The following is a 20,099-nucleotide window of genomic DNA, read 5'->3' as shown; positions in this document are numbered from 1 at the left end:
CATCAGTGTCCTCCGAAGAAGTGCTCCCTGCCGAAGGGGAGGTTGATCAGATGCTGTTGGACCTCTGGGTAAAGTCAAAGACACGCAGCTAAGCATGTACCCGATGAGCACACCAGAGTTTATGCTCCAGGCTGCATTATCATCTGAGTCAAGGGCGCACCTTTTGGTGGTGTTAGAAATTAGCTTGCCCTCCAAAACCAGCTTGTAGCCACGCTGTTTATATTGCTATGGGGGATGCTCGAAGAGTTACTCCATCTCATCCAAATGAGCTCAATCATAACGAAAGAGTAAGCCGATTAAGTTGGCAATCCTCCAGTGAGTTGCTGATTGCGCAGAGACCCTCTTCCCTGGCGCATCAATCTTCTTACTCTGCTTATTTGGTGGAGGGGCATCACCAGTACCCTAGGCATTAGCCTGCTTACATGCAGCTTGCAATACAACAGAGTCCAGTGGAAGATGGCCCTGGACATAGTGTGAGTTGGAGGGTGATTGTCTGTACTTCTGATCTACCATGGGTGTCACCATGCTGGCCTTTATGGGCTCTTTGAAGGTGTCAGGAGAAGTCTTCAGTATGCCCGTTCCTTGAGTGGTGGACCGTGTTTCAATGAGGAAGTCTTCATCTTCCTGAACACTATTTAAGTAGACCTTAAAGAATGAGGTAGCCCTGTGGATGATCTCATGATAAGAGGTGGTGTAATCAGGAGCGGAAGGTTTGGTGGGGTAGAGATCTGGATCAGTGTCCCACAGGGGATCAACATGATAGTCGTCCCACAAGTCATCTCTAGGCTCGGGATCGTACGGGATTTCATACGAGTCTAGAGAGTACAAGGGGATTCCCCCTGCAATAAGAAGAATGTGGAAAACCCACTGGCGAGGGAGGCGGAGCAGTCCATTTAGAGGATAGGGAGGAGGTGGGGAGACTAAGTGGCAGTGGGCTAGTGACCCTGTCTTCATGTTTCTTCAGCCTAGGTGGAGGTGAAGGCTCCAATGCAGATTCCTCCTCAAAGGTCAACTTCCTTTTGCGGGGAAGTGTGTCATGTACCTTAGGAGGTGGTTATGTTATGATCCTCCCATTCTGTGGGTGGATGAAAAGTCTCTTCTGTTGAGTTCCTCCTGTTGCTTCAATTCCTTGGACCACATGGGGCTTTGGGCACCAGGCGACTCAAAGCTGAGAGAGTCTTTTGACCCATGGGCTACGAAGTAGCTTTCAGCATAGCCTGATGTTTTGGAACTGGAGTGGGTTTCAAAGGCGCTATGGGTGCCGGAGTTGAAGGAGTTGTTAGTGCTGGAGGAGGCCAGGACTTGCCCAATATACAAAAGAGGCTTCCAGTAAAGCGAATACGTAAGGGGAGAACCAGGGGAAAAAAAAACACAAAATATACAACACAACTCCTTACCAAATATTCACATCCTACATTAATTCATAGAAAATGTCCCACAGAGGAGCAGTTAATTTTTTTATTTTTTTTTATTAAATCTCATTGTGATTTTAAATTAATGGCGACAGTAGTGAATTATGTATAGAATTATCAGACCAGAAGCCAATTGCTGTGCTTCGGGGCTCCAAGTCTAATCCCCGCTGAGGCAGTGCCGAGCCTGTTAATAGTGTCGGGGTGCACCAAGTGCGAGGGAGGGTACGCTCAAGGTCAAACTTTTGCTGCGTTGATGTACCTCTGGACTTCATAGTCCTCGGTCTCCGACTCAGAGGGGTAGCTGGCTCTGGGCTGAACTGAATGGGCTGTTTGCTCGAGGGCCCAGGCTCTGGCTCCTATCCATGTCATGGTCTCCAAAAATACCAGGGGTGTTGTCCTCCTGTCGCTGCTCCATTGTGCATCGAATGAGGCACCAATCGCATTTTATCTCAATGTCTTCACCTGTTCCGCCTGCCTTGCGTTCCACTTGGTCTCATCGTGCTCTGGCGAAAGATAGAGGTTGCAGATCTGGTGGTGGTCGGTCCAAGGGTGTTTGAAGTGTCACTGAGGACTATACTGAAAAGGAGTCCTTTCCAGTCTGCTTTATGACTCAAAAGACTTCTTAGAAGAAAAACAGGTTGCAAACGTCCAAGCCCAACACTAGATGACAGGGTATGCAGAGCATGTGTATCTAGTAACACTTACTACGAACATAGTTATAATATTTGTGTTTATATTCATTAAATGCACTGGCTAAATAAAGAGCTACACGTAAATAATACATGTAATATTTACAATATATTTTACCAAACCATCAAGCTCATAAGGCAAAAAACACAATTTGTAAGCTTTAGTGTTATGCACATGGCCTACAGCCCCATAATGCATTATATTGATCACTATGAAAACTTGAAATGGCTTAATTAATAACTATGAATGCAGACATTGATTTAACACCAATTTAGACTAATTGCTAAAGAAATATATTATTACCACAACTGTAGGTCCATTTAATTTGCACTTATTAATATATATTTAAGTACAATGTAACGAACTGACCTGGAGTGTTCGATACAGGGGCTGAAGTGTCAATATTGAATACTTCACAGATGGAACCAAGCTGGAAGGTCGTCTCTCAAATATGCCAAAGGTGTAGACAATGGCTCTGTGCCTGCCCCCACCTCCCAGCTGCAGCCTCCTGTCGTCTTGATGCTACCTTCTCCCTGGTGCTGGACACAGGTTATACCACCACTTCACAATGTCTCCTACCTAGCTTTTTGTGACACCAACAGCAAAAATCGTTTGCTGTATTCTGGTCCAAATTTGTTTTCTGGTGCCTCAGGAACAGACATGGAAGATTTTCCAGACAGCTTACCATGTTTAGAGAGACATACCTCCACAAGAATTTACAGCTGTTGGTTACTAAATTCGGGCTTCCTCTTCCTGCCAGCCTAGTCTTTTGGATCCTAAATGGACGTAGTGGGGTGGTTTGAATACCTCCTAGGGAGAGAAAGAAGTTCTTTCTGCTGGGCAGCTATAAGTAAATGTACTACCTGGAATGGGTGAGGACATCACTCACTGCTGGTGCGACAATCGCTATTTGCAACTCATACAGACTAGTAGTTTGCTATTCGGTATTTAAAAATAGTGAATGTTTAGGTTATCACCAATTACCAAGAGGAGCGTAAATCATATTTAACAATTTCTAATTTAAGGTTCCGTATTTGTTGCCATTTAAAATTCGTTAGCTCTAAATATTTCTACATCAGGCTCCAGATTCTTTCCACAGCTAAAATAAATGCGACTCACAAATTACTACAACCAAAATTTCATTTTCAGAGCAGCCAAAAATGAAGGACTTAAATTCATACCAGAAATCAATCTAATTAAATATCATCACAGACTGCGGAAAAGCAGAACACGTTTGATGGTGTAAAGCACATTTACTGACCTAAAAGCTCAAAAATTCCCTATTGGGTCCGGTTATCGTTGGCAACGCATAGTAAAACCTGCATGACCTACTACCACAACAACATATGTACCTAGCAATGTTATAAAAGCCCTTTATTTACAGATGTCTGCCGTCCACAAATCCAAAATCCCTGGGGCAGTCTTCATCTTTGAATGACCAGTTAAAGTTCTAAGGGCCAGTAGTACGTTGTTTTTTAAAGCTCGCAAACAACCAGGTTGGCAGAATTGGGCTTTTATGACCGCCAAATAGCATTTTAATATGTACAGAACCTTATTTTGCGATTCGGTAATCTATTACCGAATCCAAGGGGTGAGTTAAGCGCATCCCATCCTAATAGGGACTCGCAGTGGTATGTGTGAATTTTTACATTCGCATTTTACCGCCTACTTCATGTAGGTGGTAACTCATTTGCAAATGGGAAGGGGCCCCAAAGGACCACTGTCTATTGGACCACTGCCTACTCTTAAAAAAATGAAAAGAAAACTTTTCGTTTTTGAAACTCATCCTGTTTTCCTTTAAGGAAAACAGGCTGCATTAATAAAAATCTAAACCAGGCATTAGAAATTATATCTAATCTAGGATGAGTAAAACCAATATGGCACAACAAAAATTCCTAATTCCACAAACCTATTGGTAAAGATGCATGCGTGCTATGGAGAAAGTATGCTGCAAATAACTTTTGTGCCAGCTGTTCTCATTTCAGGTTATACAGGGTGCTGCTACATCTTAATATAAACCGGCTCGACTTTTGCTTCTGAAATACAAGAGTAAAGTGCAATAATAAACAGCCATCTGAACTGGGGGTTAGTATTGTCACAAGCCGACGCGAAACTGCACACAAAAATGCTCGTCAATACTGCTGCAACAGGAAAATTGCATTAGTCATCGGCGTCAAAAGAGGAGGTTAGATACAGATGAAAACTGTATTATGTCCATTCCGCTCTCCACAATATCCGATACAATGCAAACTTATCATAATCACGTAAGATAAAACATAAAATGAAATGGGCGGGAAGATGAGACGCGTGTTTATTAACACAGTAGTTCTGCTTTTGCTGAACAAGCGATTTTGACCGTGAGGCAAACAGTTATGAGTGAGACATCAACAGAAGCACCAGCTCTCACCTCCACGCGAACAGAAGCACTGAGCACAAGACAGTCAGATGACCGGCGCCTGCGTGCATTCATCATAAAGCTGCTGAGCAGGCGGGCAGCCGTCCTTGCCACCCGCCATTGTCTAACCCCATCCAGGCGTCGGATCTCCCCTCCCTGCTTTCCCCCCTCCTGTTATGCTCTGCTACCTCAAATCACCACTGACAACTTCTGTTGTGTGCCTGAAAAGGTCGCAGTTTATTCATATCACAAAAACTTTATACAATCGTAACGCATTGTTCATGGTCATGTACATAATGCATGGTTAATCTTGCCCCAGCTCTATCAATCAACTGGGAGGGGAGGGAACCCTTTCTGCTTTTCCTGCTTCCGGGTTTAGGCTTCAGCTTGCTACCGATTGGGCGGGTCTCCGTTTGGACCTGTCCGGGCCGCAAGTGCCGTCCCGCTCGCCCTGTGACCTTACAGGGGCCCTCCCTTCTCCCCGAGGCCCCTGCCGGCTGGCATCCCAAGGGCCTTTCTTGTGTATCTACTTTAACTTCTTGTGACTGGGTCCTTTGTTTTTGTCTCCCTCTGAGCCCCTGCCGTGAGGCATCCCAAGGGTCATGGGGAGAGTATTGTCTCTAATCCTTGTTGGCGGCGTGCCGCCCTTTTGGCTCCCTCAGTGCCCCTGCCGTGCGGCATCCCCAAGGCATTGCGAGAGCCTCTCATCTATCTTCTACTGGGTTCTCCCCTTTCTTTTGTTAACTTAGTCTGCCTAGCTCCGCCGCTACCCTCCACCTTGCAGCTGCGACGCCCGACTCTTAGGTGTGGGTGGGTGGGTTTCTTCTTCGCTCGCCCTTGGCCCGGGGGGGGAATTGTGGAGACCTACCCTGGTGACCCCCCTTTTATTCCCCCCCCTGGCCCACGAGCGCGACCCCTGATTGGGGGGGGGCTCGCTCCCGCCTTCGGGGCCAATCCTGGCACCCGTCGGCCTAGCCCTTAATTTAAATCCCTGTGGGGGTTGGCCGGGGGAGGGGCGCCGCCCCCGGATGGCGTTTTGCCCGGGCCCCTATCGGGTCCGGCTTTGCCTACCCGGCCCGGGCTCTAACCCCATCCAGGCGTCGGATCTCCCCTCCCTGCTTTCCCCCCTCCTGTTATGCTCTGCTACCTCAAATCACCACTGACAACTTCTGTTGTGTGCCTGAAAAGGTCGCAGTTTATTCATATCACAAAAACTTTATACAATCGTAACGCATTGTTCATGGTCATGTACATAATGCATGGTTAATCTTGCCCCAGCTCTATCAATCAACTGGGAGGGGAGGGAACCCTTTCTGCTTTTCCTGCTTCCGGGTTTAGGCTTCAGCTTGCTACCGATTGGGCGGGTCTCCGTTTGGACCTGTCCGGGCCGCAAGTGCCGTCCCGCTCGCCCTGTGACCTTACAGGGGCCCTCCCTTCTCCCCGAGGCCCCTGCCGGCTGGCATCCCAAGGGCCTTTCTTGTGTATCTACTTTAACTTCTTGTGACTGGGTCCTTTGTTTTTGTCTCCCTCTGAGCCCCTGCCGTGAGGCATCCCAAGGGTCATGGGGAGAGTATTGTCTCTAATCCTTGTTGGCGGCGTGCCGCCCTTTTGGCTCCCTCAGTGCCCCTGCCGTGCGGCATCCCCAAGGCATTGCGAGAGCCTCTCATCTATCTTCTACTGGATTCTCCCCTTTCTTTTGTTAACTTAGTCTGCCTAGCTCCGCCACGCTCCCTATGGTTTTTCGATCAGAGGGAGCTCCCCCCTCGCCGACTCCTACCCCCGACTGTCATAGGAAACCCCTCTGTTCCAGAACCCCCACGATGTTCAGCAGGAACATATCCATCCCCACCCCTGTGAGGTGAACTCCGTCTCCGCTGTGATACCCCGGGGATCTTAAGTTTATGAACCCATGCCGCACGAAGCCCCAACCATTCGCCTTACATACTTTTGCCATGGTGATATTAAGTTTTTTTCTAGACTTTTCCACCGCCCCCAGGTCAATCGCCCCCCGCCAGGTGCTCCGCACGATGATTTCTGAAAAAATTATGTCCGCGGGGCGTGTCATTCTTGCTAATGCTGTGAGGCCCTTCCGCATGTCTTCCAGGAGTGCCTTTCGCCCCATTGCTGCCAAGTCATTCCCGCCCAAGTAGACCACCACTGCATCTGGCTTGCTGCCCCGCTGTTGCGCATCCTGCGCCATGGACAACAGCTCTCCCCATCTCATCCCGGGGCGCCCCCACCATTCTATGTCGGTGTCCCGCAGCCAGATACCGCCAAAGTCCCGTCTAGCCGCTGCCCACCGCTGTGCCCGCGTAACGTACGAGTGCCCCACGATCCACACCTTCTTGCGTGCAGCATCCGAGCCTAGAAGAGAGGGGAAAGGGGGGGGGGGGGGGGGGGGGAGGCTTAGCCTGCTGGGCGAATGTACCGCTTGTACGCGCCGGATGCCCACCGCCCTATCCCCTTGATAGCGCCCCCCCCCATGCCCAGCCCTGCCGCCGTCGTTGCCGCCCCGATCCTGAAGGAGTGTGACCCATATTCCCGAGCGGGGAGGCCCAACGCTTCCAGTGCCTTCCTCATTACCGCTATAAACTGAAAGCGGCTGAGGAAAGATCCATCTCTGTGCTGAAATAGCGGCCCCGTCCTCCCCTGCACGCTCTCTAGGTGCCTCTTTAGCAAACATACCGGGCAATGGTCTTCATTGTCCGTGCAGCGCAGTCTGGTCCATACTCCCTTGCCTGTCTGGTCCGTCTTGGACCTCCTTAGCAGTATGTCCATGTGCTCCTCCTGCATGACCACCCCTTCTCTCTGTATGCATGCTGCTCCTGCCTCCACCACTGAGGGGGCTACCACCTCGCTGACCCTATATGCCCCGAAGAAAGCTACTGCAAACGCTGCCCGGAACAGCTTGACTTCATGCCTCGAGGAGCATATCCCGTCCAGGGCCCCCAGCATTGCCTGCAGTAATCTGAAATGGATGGGGCGCCTTGCATCCTCCGGTGCCTGCTGCAACCTACCCCACCCTTTCATGGCCATGCGGCATTCAAATCCCCCTGTTTGATCGGCCTGCCCTGCCAATTTCGTGTAGTAAGCTACTGCACTTAAATGTGCTTGTGCCCAAGATTTTGATTTCCCTTCCTGGAAAGCCCACTCGATGAAATCCAGGATGTCCCTTTTTGAGGCCAATTGCCCCCTCCGCAGGCCAGCTTTAGCCCTGAACGTTTCCCAGCATTTCCGGTACCGGCTGTTGGTCTTTGGGGCCAGTGCATTCTCCAGCAACCATCTCAAACCGCTTCCACCCATGCCCATGCTTCCTCCGGCATCGGGGTCATCTGCATGTCCGCGTCCGGGGCTAGCTTCCTGAATCTGTCCCACTGGAAACGAGAAATAGCATCCGCCACTAAGTTTTCCACGCCCGGAATGTGCCTGGCCCTTAATGCAATGTTCCCTCTCAACTGGCAGCCCACTAACTTCCTCAGCAAGGCCGCCACTGCTGGGCAACGCGCTGCTCCTGTATTGATCGCCTGCACCACTGCGTGGTTGTCTGACCACAAAGTGATCTGTCTATTCTCTAGTTGGGGGGCCCAGATGTGGAAGGCTACTACAATGGGAAACAGTTCTAGTAGAGATATGTTTGAGGTTAACCCTGCTGTGCGCCATGCCTCCGGCCATGCCCCTGCCGACCACGCCGTCCCCAGCAGGGCCCCGAAGCCGTAACCCCCTGCTGCGTCAGTGTAGAGTTCCACTTCACAGGCCAGAGCCCAGGGGGCCCGCCAGATCAGGGTGCCATTGAACTCTGTTAGAAAACTCTCCCATTGGACCAAGTCGTCCCTTACTCCCTGCGTAATGCGAACCCTGTGGTGTTTCTGTGCCAGACCCCTCGTGAGCCAGGCTATCCGCCGGGCAAAGGCGCGTCCTGCGGGGATAACTCTTGTGGCAAAGTTCAGTTTCCCCAGTAGCTGCTGTAGCTCTCCCAGGGTCGCCTTCTTCTGCTGCCTCAACCTACGTATGTCGTTGAGCATGTCCGCTATCTTTTCAGGTGGCAGCTTGCATGTCCCTGCCACTGAGTCCAGCTCTATCCCCAGGAATGTCAGTTTTGTTGTGGGACCCTCGGTTTTCTCGTGGGCTAGCGGGATCCCGAGCTCCTGCGTCAGTGCCCTGAAACTAGCGAGGAGGTTGGTGCAGTCCTCTGTGCCTGCCCTACCCACGAACAGAAAATCGTCCAGGTAGTGGACCCGCCCGCCACTAGGTGTCCGCTGCCCCAGTTCCCACTCTAAGAAACTGCTAAAGGCCTCAAAATGTGAACATGAGATTGCGCAGCCCATGGGGAGGCACTTATCGTAGTAGTAACCCCCATCCAGTCTAAAGCCCAACAAGTGATAGCTGTCTGGGTGCACCGGTAGTAGCCTAAACGCTGATTCTATATCAGACTTGGCCATGAGGGCCCCCGCCCCTTCCTGTCTAACCAGGTCCACAGCATCGTCGACCGAGGCATAGGCCACCAAGCATGCTCCCTGATCCAACCAGTCGTTGACTGACTCCCCCTCTGGGTATGATAGGTGGTGAATCAAGCGGAATTTGCCTGGCTCCTTCTTGGGGACTAAACCCAGCGGGGATATTATCATGTCCTCCAGCGGCGGAGTGGGGAAAGGGCCCGCCACCCGGCCCAGCCCAATCTCCTTTTCCACCTTCTGTTTTGCTGCCTCAGGGGCGTCTTTGACCGATTTCAAATTATTGCTCTCCCGCGCCCCCTTCGGGCCGCAATATGGGATGGGGAAACCTTGCGTAAACCCTTCCGCCAATAGTTTCCTGTCTGTGTGTTTGTGGTACCTGTTTAGTAGTTGCAATAGCCTACCTGCTCTTATGGGTGTGGGGAGCGCCTGTCCCCCGCCCCCTACTCCCCCGGCCCCCCCCGTTGGGGCCTGCGCCTCGTCTCTATTTCTTTGGGTCGGCTTTTGGTTTCTCTGCTGCCTGCCCTGTGGGGCGCCGGCATCGTACTGCAGGGTGGTTCCCCCCGCAAGACCCGCACTCATGCTTGAATTTGCATGCGGCCCCCCACTTGCACTCGTCCTTGTCAAACTTCCAACATGTTTTGTTGGATTTTGTGGCTGTTTGTCCCCTTCCCTTGTGGTCCTTCCCATACCCTTCAAATTTGCCCTTACTCCCGTAGGGACGAAAAGTAGACTCCTTCACCCCCACGCCTTCTCTGGCCGCCACCATGTGTTTGGAATAGCCCTCCATGTCCTGGCAGTCCCAGCCTATCGTTGGCCATACCTGCATTTTTTCCCTGAAGCCCTCGTCATATTGTAGCCATGCATTCCCCTGGAACTGCTGCTGCGCCTCGTGCACCTTCTGCTCGTATAGGATCAGCGCAGCTGCGCAATCTGGAAATTTCTCAATAAATACGCACGCTAATGTCCTAAAGGCTTTCAACCAGTTCTCTATGCTTCTTTCCACCCTGGGTTTCCTGGGGCCCCTCCTGTCCTCATCTTTCCTGTCCTGTGTGGTTAGATCCAGGCCTGCCTGCCTCACCTCTAGCAGGGAAAATATGTCTATAAATTCCTTCCTCCAGATTCTCTCCTTCACCGTGAGTGGGATGAGGTTTGCCAGACCCAGCAACCTTGTTGTCGTGGGAGGGTCGCTTGGGGATGGGCGCATATACTCGCTTGCTGGCTTGCCCTCGCCTACCCCGGCTGTGGCTGCGCCCTCCCCTGTCCTGGCCTCGGCGTGCTCCTGTCGTGCTTGCACTGCCTCCGCCCCCTCTCCCTGTCTACCCCCTGCGGGCTCCTCGTCCGCCCCTCCGGCTGCTTGTGGCCCTTGTTTGGCCGCTTTGTCCGCCGCCAGGCTCCTTGCTGGCCCCCCTGCGTTCCAAGGTGCATTCCCTGGGAATGGCACCCCACTTCCTGGCCATTGCCACCAGGGCACCCAGGGTGGAGGTTGCATTGCTCCCCCCGGCCAGGCCTCCAGGCCTGCGCCTGCTTGCCAGGGCGATGGTGTCTGCCATGGCCCCCCTCCTGTCGCGCTGTGAGTGGTACCTGACTCCGCTTGTGGCCCCTTTCTGTTTTGTGGCCCCAGCCCCCCTGGCTGCCCCCGAGCGCTGCGTGGTAGTCCATGCTTACCCAGGGTGCTCCGCGTGGGTCCTTCTGGCGGGGCCGCCGTGTTGGCCACAAACCCCTCGCCCTCGCTGCTCTCGTCCGAGTCCGAGCTGTCCACCTGCACCGCTGGTGGTTGGGTCTTCCTCCTGGGTGCTTGCGACGGGGTTCCTTCTTTGTTTGCCCGTGTTTTGTTTTTGTGGGGGGGGCGCCGTGTTGGCTACAGACCCCCCTGTCTTTGCTCTCTTTGGTGGCGGCGTGGGCACCTGGCTCCGTCGCCTCCCTTTCCCAGGGGGGGCTTCTTTGATCTGCTGCTCCATCCAGCTCCTGCCCTTCAGCGCCACCAGTGCCCTTGCCTGTTCCAGCATGTCCAACAGATCCTCGTCCATATCGTTCTCCTTGCGTTTCCTTGTGTCTGCTGTCCTCGTGGCCGGCTGCTCCTGTGGTTCCCTGAAGCGGGCTGGGGGCTGCCTCTTCCGTCCTGTCGCCCCTTTCCTGCTTGCCATCCTCTTTCCCGGTTTCTCCTTTATTGCCAATGCAACTTGCTTTAAGGACGTGTACTGTCCCTTTAAGGGGGCGCGCCCCTCTCCAACTCCCTCCCCTCCGCTGGTGTTATTGACGAAGGCGGAAGCGTGCTGGAGAGAGGCGTGCTGGAGAGAGGCTGCCTGCGTTGCTGCGGTGAAGCCGGGCAGCTCGCTGTTGGTGTTCCGGGGAGCGGCGCGCTGGCGAGAGGCTGCCTGAGTTGCTGTGAGTGAAGCCGGGCAGCTCGAGGTTGGTGCTCGCCCTGTTTTTTGCCGTCCCCGGGGGTCCTTCCGTGCTGGCTGCCTTCTCCCGCTGCCTGCGTCCCTCCGCCTTTCCGCTGCTGAGGATTCCTGGTCGGAGGCTCAGCAAGGCTCGTGTCCCGACCTCAGCGAAGCGAAGCGTGGGCTGCTCCTCCGTTCGAGTCCTCGGAATTTCTTCGGCGCCAAAATCCGTTCACCGCTGCCGCCGCCGGTTCCTCAGGTGATCCCGCGCCGATTTCTTCTTCGCTCGCCCTTGGCCCGGGGGGGGAATTGTGGAGACCTACCCTGGTGACCCCCCTTTTATTCCCCCCCCTGGCCCACGAGCGCGACCCCTGATTGGGGGGGGGCTCGCTCCCGCCTTCGGGGCCAATCCTGGCACCCGTCGGCCTAGCCCTTAATTTAAATCCCTGTGGGGGTTGGCCGGGGGAGGGGCGCCGCCCCCGGATGGCGTTTTGCCCGGGCCCCTATCGGGTCCGGCTTTGCCTACCCGGCCCGGGCTCTGAGGCGCTGTTCATAAAACAGCCCACTCAAACCCCGTGCTCTGGGCAGAACTATCGCGCCCCACTGGACAGCACTGTTCGGAAATAAAAGGCTTAAGGATTGTAAAAAAAAACGGTCCGGAATAGAAAAGAAAATTTACAATCGGTAAAACTGGAGGGACAGCAATCGCATGCCGACAGTCAGATGGTAATCACACGACAACGCGAGGATGCTGCGGCCACCTCTGTGCAAAACGAGCATTAAAAATGAAATAGGTCTCGCCTTTAAGTTAAAGCCATTTGCTTTGCTATACAATACCATTAGCAAAGCAAATAGCTTTAACCTAATAAAAGGTGAGACCATGGTTTACTTAAGCAGCAGTGCTTCACACTTGCACCATCACCCCCCCCCCCCCCACCACCCTCCAAGTGTGATAACATTCACAGGGCTGCTTTGTGTTCAGTCCGGCCCTGCAAATATAGCAATAAACAGAAAGATGACCAGCCAACCTTATAAAGGTCCTTCCACTTGCTGGCAACACCTGTTGCTGCGTTTTTAGAAACTTTTGAACTGTGTGCGGTAGAAACAATTTTTGTTAAAATCTGCATATTATGCAGCAGATGATGGATTATGTGGCAAATACGGCAAATCCAGAACTATACCAAAAATGAAAATAAATTGCATAATGCCAGTACCCTTAATTATAGTGCAGGAGGTTCAAAGTGTGAGTTGGAGTATGCGTACGAATGAGACATGACATTATATTACAGTATGCGCATTTCATGACGTGTGTGTCACTAGAAGGTTATGTCATACAACGCGTTCGTTAAAGTCCGTGCATGGCTAGGGATGCACTGATAACAGTGTGTGCATTTCAGTAGCAGTGTTACTGGGAGTGTGTGTGACACTTTACAATGCATGCATGTGTATTTCTTGAAGTGAGTTGTATTGGTATTACAGAGAGTGTGTTGTGTTACAAATCTATTAGTGGAAGAGAGTTATGCAAAGCTGCATGTGCATGACATTACTTGAGTGCATTACTGAGAGGTTATTTAATCATTTGGCTTTAAATGAGGTATTGTGTGTACCGGTTTAAAACCTGGTGGATCTATTTAACCTTTCATCCGTCAGAAAACTATATTAAACGAGCAACACTGAGGTGGGTAACAATACTTTCGTAATCTCTGAATAGCATCAAGACCCTCCTCGGGTAAACATGCACTCTACAAGTGCGCCTCTTATGGAATATATGTCACGTGTCACATTATGTGCAATACATTATGCTCGTGTAATACCAGGCGCGAGCTGTGTATTTACATTCTGTGTATTGCACTATGCTGGCTACACTTGGCACACTATTTAACATGTTACTTGATGAGCTAAATATTGCACATATAAAGTAAACATCTACAGGTCATTAGCATCGCGGTACTACTGTACATGAAGCAGCAGCACCTTTACTCCTGCTTACCCCTGCAGCTGGTGTTTCTGGTGCACTTGCTGGGGGCTGCTGCAGGTCCCTTGCTGCACTTGGCTGTAGGGCGCCTGCTGGTGCAGCTGCACGCTGGGCCAGAGCTGGACGTGCTGGTGGAGCTGCAGGCTGGGGCCGAGCGGGCTCATGCGACGGGTCCTCTCCTGGGTGGCCCCGGTGCTGCTGCTGAGCTCCACGCTGCAAGTCCTCTGGTGCCCTCCCGAGAGCGGTGCCAGCCCACTGAAGTCGGCCTGGCCCTGGTGCTGCTGCACCACGTAGGAGATCCTAAGCACCTTTACCCCTGCAGCTGGTGTTTCTGGCGCACTTGCTGGGGGCTGCTGCGGGTCACTTGCTGCTGTGGGCGCCTGCTGGTGCAGCTGCACGCCGGGCCAGAGCTGGACGTGCTGGCGGAGCTGCAGGCTGGGGCTGATCGGGCTCATGCGGTGGGTTCTCTCCTGGGTACCCTCGCTGCGGTGGCAGTTGCTGAGCTCCACGCTGTACGTCCTCTGGTGCCCTCCCCAGAGCGGCGCAGGGCCGCTGAAGCCGGCCTGGAATCTGTGGTAGTAAAACAAGGCAGCGTGACGTAGCTTCTGATAAGAAGCTTGGTTGCCATGACAATAGAAAGCTACTGCCACAAAAAGGCGTCGGACTGTCCACTGTCTGTATGCGCATGTTGTTAGGTTTGGATGAATGGCGAGAGCAGCCATCTTTGTCCATCCGTACGCGTGCATGTAAAGCTTTCAAAGAATCGATCGCAAAAGGCACTCGCATGGCGAGAGCAGTGCATGCGCTGCTAATGCCAGACGAGACCTAAAAAGCCCCTTGTCTCCCCTATCTCTCACTTTAAATGTCACAAGGGTAACATAGTTATGTTTTTTCAGCAAACTGGAGTGACACTACGCTTTTCAGAGGCGGAAAGGATTGTTGGTATGAGCAAGCCAGATAGGATAATTACAAGTTTTGAAAACCCAACTGCTGAAAGTAAATATATAGTCGCAAACAGTGCCTATAAATATAGTCTTGCAAAGGGATGGGAACATCGTTCCAGCCAGGAGAAAGGGGGGTGAGCAAGAGGGGGGATGAGCAAGAGGGGAGGCTCACACACCCAGGATTCCATTTTGCCCATTTAGGGCTGGCCAGCTGCACTTCTGTCCCAGCACAGAAGAATTTCAGGCAGTGGTAAGTGGAAGTGTTGGATTTCCTCTCCAACTCAAGACCACATGGGTTTTGTTGTCATACATTTGTTAGTGAAGTTTGAAGTTTCATATGACTGTCAACAGTAGGTTAAGGTAAATACTGAACATATAGGATTACGGGTGCCATACCGGAGGTCTGTGGGGCGGCCAGGCAAGAAAGAGGCAAAGTTGCCTCAATCCTTCTAAGTCACAATGTAAATTTCTCTCAGTTACCCCACAGGAACGCAACAGCTGATGGCAATGAAAGCTGCTGATAGGTTCTCTAGGAATATGACAGACAAGAAGCCTTGGTGTAGACATTGTACCAGATCTTCCTGAACATTCAGAAGGGCAGTTTCGGGTCTATAACCCGAGTGTAAGTCAGTCTTGCGACTGCAGTAGTCAAAGGGATTTTGATGTTTCTAGGGCTTCCCTAGAGTACCTGTTTCAAGTACAGCAATCCCAACTAAAGCCACATGCCTGTAGGGCCGTCAAAATAGTATGATGTGCAAAATCGTTAACATCTGTTTTTCCTGAAATTATGCAAAGTTTAGGGAAATTAACTTGCAATTAATTTAAATTATGAGGCAATAACTATGAAGAAGGTAGGGACAGCAGTGAGTCAGATGTTAAATATATTCCTAGAGGCAAACGATAGTGGACAACTGTCGGAAGACCTTAAAAATGCCAAAACAGTAGTTATACACAAGGAAGAAAAACCAGCAGATTAGGTTTTCGTCACCCAGTATCTCTCCTAAACTTGGAGACCAAAATCTGTGCAAAAATACTCCTATAGAATCAAAGCATCTGTGCTCTGATCTACCCCATATCAGTTGAAATGTATGCCAGGATGATCCCGACTAAATCCGAGAAAGCTACACAACTGGAATGACAGGATATGAGAGCTGCAGGCTCCACTGGCACCAGTATCATTAGATGCCAAAAAGGCTATCAACTTTATTGAAGGGGCGTATCTCGTTCATGTGAACCAAAAATTGAGGCTGGGCCCACACTTCAGTGCATGGGAGCAATTGTTATACACAGATCCAATGGCAGAGGGGAGGGTAATTTGGGTCACATTACGGGCTGTTCAGCTAGGGAGGAACTAGGCAAGGGTATCCCCTTTCCATGCTAATTTTTAGGACAGGCCTAGTGGCAGCACGCATGCACTGCTCGCTCTGCGAGGCATGCTGTATTATAGTATGCACTGGAAGCCCCGCCCACTCTTTGCGCATATTTTTTATTGGCTTGTGCCATTGTCCTTCGTAAACGCTGGCTTCCGATTCATTATAAGGCTTGTTAGTCCCTCCTTGGTACTGCTTTGTCTCCATTTGTTACCACCCATAAGGACTGGACCTTTTACTGGTGTTGTTACATGCTCTGCTTTATAAGTTGGTGAGCACTATTTTCCTTAATGCTCTTCCCCTGCACGCTTACTACTGAATTTATTTAAATTGCTACGCAGTCCGCTTTAACTATAGTGGTTGCACTTTTTCACTTATTCAATTTACGGCGTGGGCCACTTTCAGTTTAGAGGCCGCACTTATTTAATTATAAATTTTACAGGTGGTCGCTTTCACATTAGTGGCCACGCTTATTTATTTTATTACTTAATCGTGCCTGACACTTTCACTTCAGCGGCTGCGCAGAACGTTTAATTATTTTATTTTTACTTTGTATGAAAGCGTACCATATGCGCTTTCATTTTAATATTGTCTATGCCCCTTTGTTTAGACGATGCTCACTGTAACCTGAATACTGTGAGCAGCGTCTAAATAAATGGGCGCGGCCAACATTAAAGTGCTTTCGCATTTGCGCGAGTTTGCGCTATTGGCATTAAAAATAACAATGCCTTTTATATATGTAAACTATAAACACATTGGTAGTAGTGTTTTCCTCTACAGGAAACAGAACCGCACCTCAATAATTTGTTCAGTACCAACGTACAAAGTAATACAGTGAATACGTAGCAATATCTGTCAATTTAGAATTCGGTGTGCTGTTACTACTCTACCACATCTACTACCAAAAGATGTGATTAACACAAAAGGAACCTCTTGTGTGTATAAATTATACAAAAAGAGAGCACTGGGGAGCACACCCTTAAAAGGTCAAAATATCATCCGGTATTTGGAAAAATACAGCTTGTTCTGAAGCAAACAGAATTTCCTTAATTGATGCTTTGTTTGCAACCATATTCTATTTCAGGATCCCGGCCACTCGAAAATATACAAAGTCCAAGCAATTTAGATTCTTCAATATGATGTTTCTTTAATCTTATTGATGTTACATCCAGCATGCAAGACTGTGACTATGCCAACACGTGTTTCGTCTTCCCTTAGACTTTATCAAGGCAATTGCAAATGTCATCCAGGTCCATCCAGTATAAAACCGTGGACCCCAGTTACCTATTCCTTCCGATAGAAAAAGCTTTTAAAGACGTAACTGATTAATCTAAACAGTCCAAGATATTTCCCAAGGCTTCAGAATGTACCCATCGGTCGTTACACTCCTTAAATGATATCCTTAAACACAAGCTGTTTTTTTTTTTTTAAAACTCGACTAGTTATTTTCCAACCGTCCACGATACTTTCCAAGACTTGCGAGTACATACGTTAGTGATAGTACTCATTTCTTGATACACTCAAGTAGAAGGAATCTTTAATCCAACTCTTAAGTGAAGTATTCGATCAATAGTATGAGTACTGCGGGAAAGAGACGGAACGTGGAGATCATGGATCCCCACCATCAGATTTTGTATAGATAACTTCACTTAAGAGTTGGATTAAAGATTCCTTCTACTTGAGTGTATCAAGAAACGAGTACTATCATTAACGTATGTACTAGCAAGTCTTAGAAAGTATGGTGGACGGTTGGAAAATAACTAGGCGAGTATTTTTAAATAAAACAGCTTGTGTTTAAGGAGATCATTTAAGGAGTGTAACGACCAATGGGTACATTTTGAATCCTTGGTAAATATCGTGGACTGTTTTGATTAATCAGTTACGTCTTTTAAAAGCTTTTTCTATCGGAAGGAATGGATAACTGGGGTCCATGGTTTTACGCTGGATGGACCTGGATGACGTTTGCAATTGCCTTGATAAAGTCTAAGGGAAGACGAAACACGTATTGGCATATTCACAGTTTTACATGCTGGATGTAACCACAACAAGATGAAAGAAACATCATATTGAAGAATCTAAATTGCTTGGACTTTGTATATTTTCATATGGCCAGGATCTTGAAATAGAATATGGTTGCAAACAAAGCATCAATTAAGGAAATTGTTTGCTTCAGAATAAACTGTATTTTTCCAAATCCCTGAGGATATTTTGACCTTTTAAGGGTGTGCTCACCAGTGCTCTCTTTTTTTGTCTTTTTTATATGTGTTGGGTTTTAAACATCTAAATAAAACGCATGGTCATTTACAATGCCAATTGCTTAAACGGTTGCAAAAGCGAGACCCATTGCATTGTAAATGCTTGTTTGAATTTGCAGTGGAGTCACCTCAATGTCTTCTCAATCAGAGAGGATTCAGAGGTAAGAGGGTTCGCATTTGGCCTTAAAGAGGAGGATAAAATAATGCAATCCGCAGGTGACATACTCTCTATATGGCGGCCCGGCGCGAACATTACTTGAGTTGCTAGAAATCCATGGGCAGTTTGTGGAAAGCTCGGACACAAATTTGCACTGCTTAAGGTGTGCAAGTGGGAGGGTGAGCAACCTCAGATGGCCCAATCTTTAGTTAGCAGAGACTGGTTTAAGCACTTGGGAATAGAAGTGGCCCTGGATGCCAAAATATTCTTTGATCAAACCTTGGCCTCCACACTTATTGATGATGTGAAACACTGGTGCACATTCCCGCTTTCAATAATGGGCTGGGCTGCACTGTTAAAAATTATTTCACTGCCCTGCCTGTTTTAGGTCATCCAGCTCCTTCCTCGCCATAGTTCAGAGACTACGTTCTAGGGTTCAGACAGAGAATTATGCATGGTCGGTTGGACTGAGGTGTGAGCGATACAGCTATCCAGCCTGTCCAGGATGTTGTACTGTAGAGGCACAGCATTTCAGAAGGTCGGATTCTACTACTGGGACTTACACAGTGGTGGCCGCTATTTGGCGGGGAAGGGCGGGCGGGGAGATGAGGAGGTGGGCAGGGGATGTAAATTAATAAAAATCTTACATTCAGGCTGGCCATCCAGCCGGCAGCCACCTCTCAGTCCGCAAACCCCCGCCACTGCCTTTTGTTCCTGGGAAGGAGGAACCAGGAAGCACCCAGGCTCCTGACTCCTCTAGCTAATCACAACACTGCAAAGCAGCGTTGTGATTGGTCTGAGCGCCGTGGTTCGGTGCTCAGACGGAATGGGGGCTTGGGCATGTTCTGCACCCAGGCTGTAATGCAGCCTGGGGGCAGAATATGCAAAGCGTGCATGGCTGTTTTGGTCGGCCCGAGAGGGCCGGCCAAATGGTTATGCGCACTTTAGAGTGGGCAACCGATCCTCCTCCTGGCCCCTGCCCTGGCAGTCCCGCACCGCCCATACCAGGAAATGGAAAACTAAATTGACAAAGCTGGTTATTATCATTTTACTTTTCCTTTAACTACTGCTCGCAGAGCAGTGAGGCGACGTTCCTCCGCCCTAGCGGAGGAGCCACCCCTGGACATACAAATGGTCATTATTAATGACTGGGGACCTTCACGCCAGGCAATGAACTGGCGGTTAGATTGGACAGGGTGACCACAATCATTAGAACAGATTTACACTATTTATATAGGGAAGGGGCCTAGGATTCCTCAAGCAGGTACCAAGGGGTGAGGGAATGAGACCCAGAAGCACTCTGACATCATTACGACTTTTCGGGAAGAGAGGGGTGAAACTGATGAATCCAGTTTAGCCTTCTTGTGCTTCTGCTTTGATTCAAGTTACTGGAAGACTTGGACTAGGACAAAGACCTGTCATGGGTACGGCTCCGAGAGAGGGAAGGAGAGTTTATGCCCTTGACTTTTAATAGAAGCTGGATTGGTGGGATTTTCAGGACTTCTTTCGGCGATCGGCAACGTACAGCTTCACTTCACATTACCGATACGCCTTGAGATTCATAAGGGCACACTCCTCTCAGGATTTGGAGTCATGCCAGAGAGACACCTCGTGGGTGGTGGAGTGCTTTATACGGTACTAGACATAGCTTTCTCATGGACTCCAACCTTTCTCCGATTACGGTGATGAAACAGACAAACCTACAGAGGCATAAACTAGTGCAGGTAAACACAGACTTAATGGCAGATAAAAGTGACATTTTTTAGATAATCGGGGACCCACTCACAGCCCACCAAATCAAAATGATTGACTGGAATAAGTCAAAACATGGAATCAGAGAGGGTTGTATGGGGGTATGGGATGCCTAAGGAAATTTGAAAATATATGGGGGTCATAGAGAGACAATTTCAGAATGGGAAATGGCCTAAGGATAGAGCCCATCATAGAGGACAAAATGCTGGAAAGGGGGCAACCCTGATGAAATTGGTAGCCATAGGGACAAACTAGTCCCTACTGCCAAACGAGAGATCCTGTGTCCAAGCACAGATTTGATTGAGTCAGACTAA

The 20,099-nt window shown here is 49.8% G+C and overlaps 2 protein-coding genes across 6 annotated transcripts in view; both read right to left on the bottom strand.

Annotated features, from left to right (window-relative positions):
* Positions 1-20,099, bottom strand: part of FNIP2 (folliculin interacting protein 2) — a 319,680-nt gene that overhangs the window by 181,488 nt on the left and 118,093 nt on the right. Inside the window, exons 5-7 of one of the 5 annotated variants that reach the window (XM_085641737.1) lie at positions 18,189-18,221; positions 16,504-16,519; positions 13,287-13,306 (exon numbers count right to left, since the gene is read on the bottom strand). The exons of the other annotated variants lie outside the window; for them this stretch is intronic. Of the exons in view, the coding sequence (XP_085497863.1) occupies positions 13,287-13,306; positions 16,504-16,519; positions 18,189-18,221 (69 nt within the window). The remainder of the gene's footprint in view (positions 1-13,286; positions 13,307-16,503; positions 16,520-18,188; positions 18,222-20,099) is intronic. 5 annotated transcript variants of the gene reach the window in all.
* LOC146862544 (uncharacterized) lies at positions 7,782-9,530 on the bottom strand. Its single transcript, XM_085643395.1, has one exon. The coding sequence runs from the start codon at positions 9,528-9,530 to the stop codon at positions 7,782-7,784; it is 1,749 nt and encodes a 582-aa protein (XP_085499521.1).

This window comes from Triturus cristatus, chromosome 2_2, assembly GCF_964204655.1.
Source record: "Triturus cristatus chromosome 2_2, aTriCri1.1, whole genome shotgun sequence".
NCBI lineage: Eukaryota > Metazoa > Chordata > Amphibia > Caudata > Salamandridae > Triturus > Triturus cristatus.
The sequence above is the reverse complement of the archived record's forward strand: the minus strand, read 5'-3'. Positions and strand labels throughout refer to the sequence as shown.

Coding starts and splice junctions, on each gene's coding strand:
- LOC146862544 (XM_085643395.1), bottom strand. CDS start 9,530: ATGAGTGCGGGTCTTGCGGGGGGAACCACCCTGCAGTACGATGCCGGC.